Source organism: Penaeus japonicus, unplaced genomic scaffold (genome assembly GCF_977035675.1).
Source record: "Penaeus japonicus unplaced genomic scaffold, GWHDUDI00000001_assembly GWHDUDI00000039, whole genome shotgun sequence".
Classification (NCBI taxonomy): domain Eukaryota; kingdom Metazoa; phylum Arthropoda; class Malacostraca; order Decapoda; family Penaeidae; genus Penaeus; species Penaeus japonicus.
In genome coordinates, this window is record NW_028234441.1 from 2,969,579 (window position 1) to 2,971,281 (window position 1,703).

Here is a 1,703-nt window from a genome sequence, read left to right on the forward strand (position 1 = left end):
ATCAGTTAATTTGGAGCAGATTACAGCTGGTGCATCAGTTAAGTTGGAGCAGACGACAGCTGGTGCATCAGTTAAGTTGGAGCAGATGACAGCTGGTGCATCAGTTAAGTTAGAGCAGACTATAGCTGGTGCACCAGTTAAGTTGGAGCAGATGACAGCTGGTGCATCAATAAGTTGGAGCAGACGACAGCTGGTGCATCAATTAAGTCGGAGCAGACGGCAGCTGGTGCATCAGTTAATTTGGAGCAGATTACAGCTGGTGCATCAGTTAAGTTAGAGCAGACGACAGCTGGTGTATCAGTTGAGTTGGAGCAGAATACAGCTGGTGCATCAGTTAAGTTTGAGTAAACTACAGCTGGTGCATCAGTTCCTTAGGAGCAGAATACAGCTGGTGCATCGGTTAATTTGGAGCAGACGACAGCTAGTGTATCAGTTAAGTTGGGGAAGAATACAGCTGGTGCATCAGTTAAGTTTGAGTAAACTACAGCTGGTGCATCAGTTCCTTAGGAGCAGAATACAGCTGGTGCATCAGTTAATTTGGAGCAGACTACAGCTGGTGCATCAGTTAATTTGGAGCAGACGACAGCTGGTACATCAGTTCACCAAGAGCAGGATACAGATGGTGCATCAGTAAAATTGGAGCAGACTACAGCTGGTGCATCAGTTCCCATCAGTTAATTTGGAGCAGACGACAGCTGGTACATCAGTTCACCAGAGGCAGAATACAGCTGGTGCATCAGTTAAGTTGGAGCAGACTACAGCTGGTGCATCAGTTAAGTTGGAGTAAACTACAGATGGTGCATCAGTTAAATTGGAGCAGACTACAGCTGGTGCATCACTCTGCTGAAACAAGCTGGCGCATCTCTTTATTTGGAGCAGCTGGTGCATAAGCATGGTCGGAGCAGACTATTGCTAGTGCAAACGCTACACTGAAATAGATCACAGCTGGTATTGAGACTATCAAGCTGGTGCAACGCTACACTGAAATAGATCACAGCTGGTATTGAGACTATCAAGCTGGTGCAACGCTACACTGAAATAGATCACAGCTGGTATTGAGACTATTAAGCTGGTGCAACGCTACACTGGAACAGAATAAAAACTAAAAAATTGGAGCATTTATAGACTGAAGCAGATAAATACCATATCAACTAAACAGGAGCAGACAACAGGTGAAGCAATAATGGAGCCGATTACACATTTTTACTGGAAAGTAAATAGCAATAATACGGTTATGATAAATATTCCCCCCAAATGTTTTAACCAAGTCACAAAAATCTCCACAAAGCACTCATCTGCAAATAACATATTCACATTCACGTCATGTCTGCAAAAGATATAAACAAAAATCAAACAAATCATAAGGATAATAAAACAATACGTGGTACCAACCTTATGACTTTCAATGGCCTGCTAAATAAAAGTTTATGAATTATTGAAATACATTTTTTATGATTGCCTAATTATTGCAATGCAATGAAGCAATGAAATCCAACGAGTTGGAATAATTATAAAATAAATTCCATGGAAGACCTACAGACCAACATGTGCTTCCTTTTCATATATTACTCAACTGAATATCGATTTCCTACCATCATTATCATTTGGAAATTAATTGTCTCATATATGTCTGCCTATCTATCTATCTACCTATACACACACACACACACACACACACACATATATATATATGTATATATATA

At 40.7% G+C, this 1,703-nt stretch overlaps 1 protein-coding gene across 2 annotated transcripts in view; it reads left to right on the top strand.

Annotated features, from left to right (window-relative positions):
* The window catches only part of LOC147466954 (uncharacterized), a 5,954-nt gene extending 4,513 nt beyond the window's left edge, over positions 1 to 1,441 (top strand). For both annotated transcript variants that reach the window (XM_086533395.1, XM_086533396.1), the window contains exon 2: positions 1 to 1,441. This exon is cut by the window's left edge and continues 1,349 nt beyond it. In XM_086533395.1, the coding sequence (XP_086389521.1) occupies positions 1 to 277 (277 nt within the window). In that variant the 3' untranslated portion in view covers positions 278 to 1,441.
* The last annotated feature ends 262 nt before the right edge of the window (positions 1,442 to 1,703 follow it).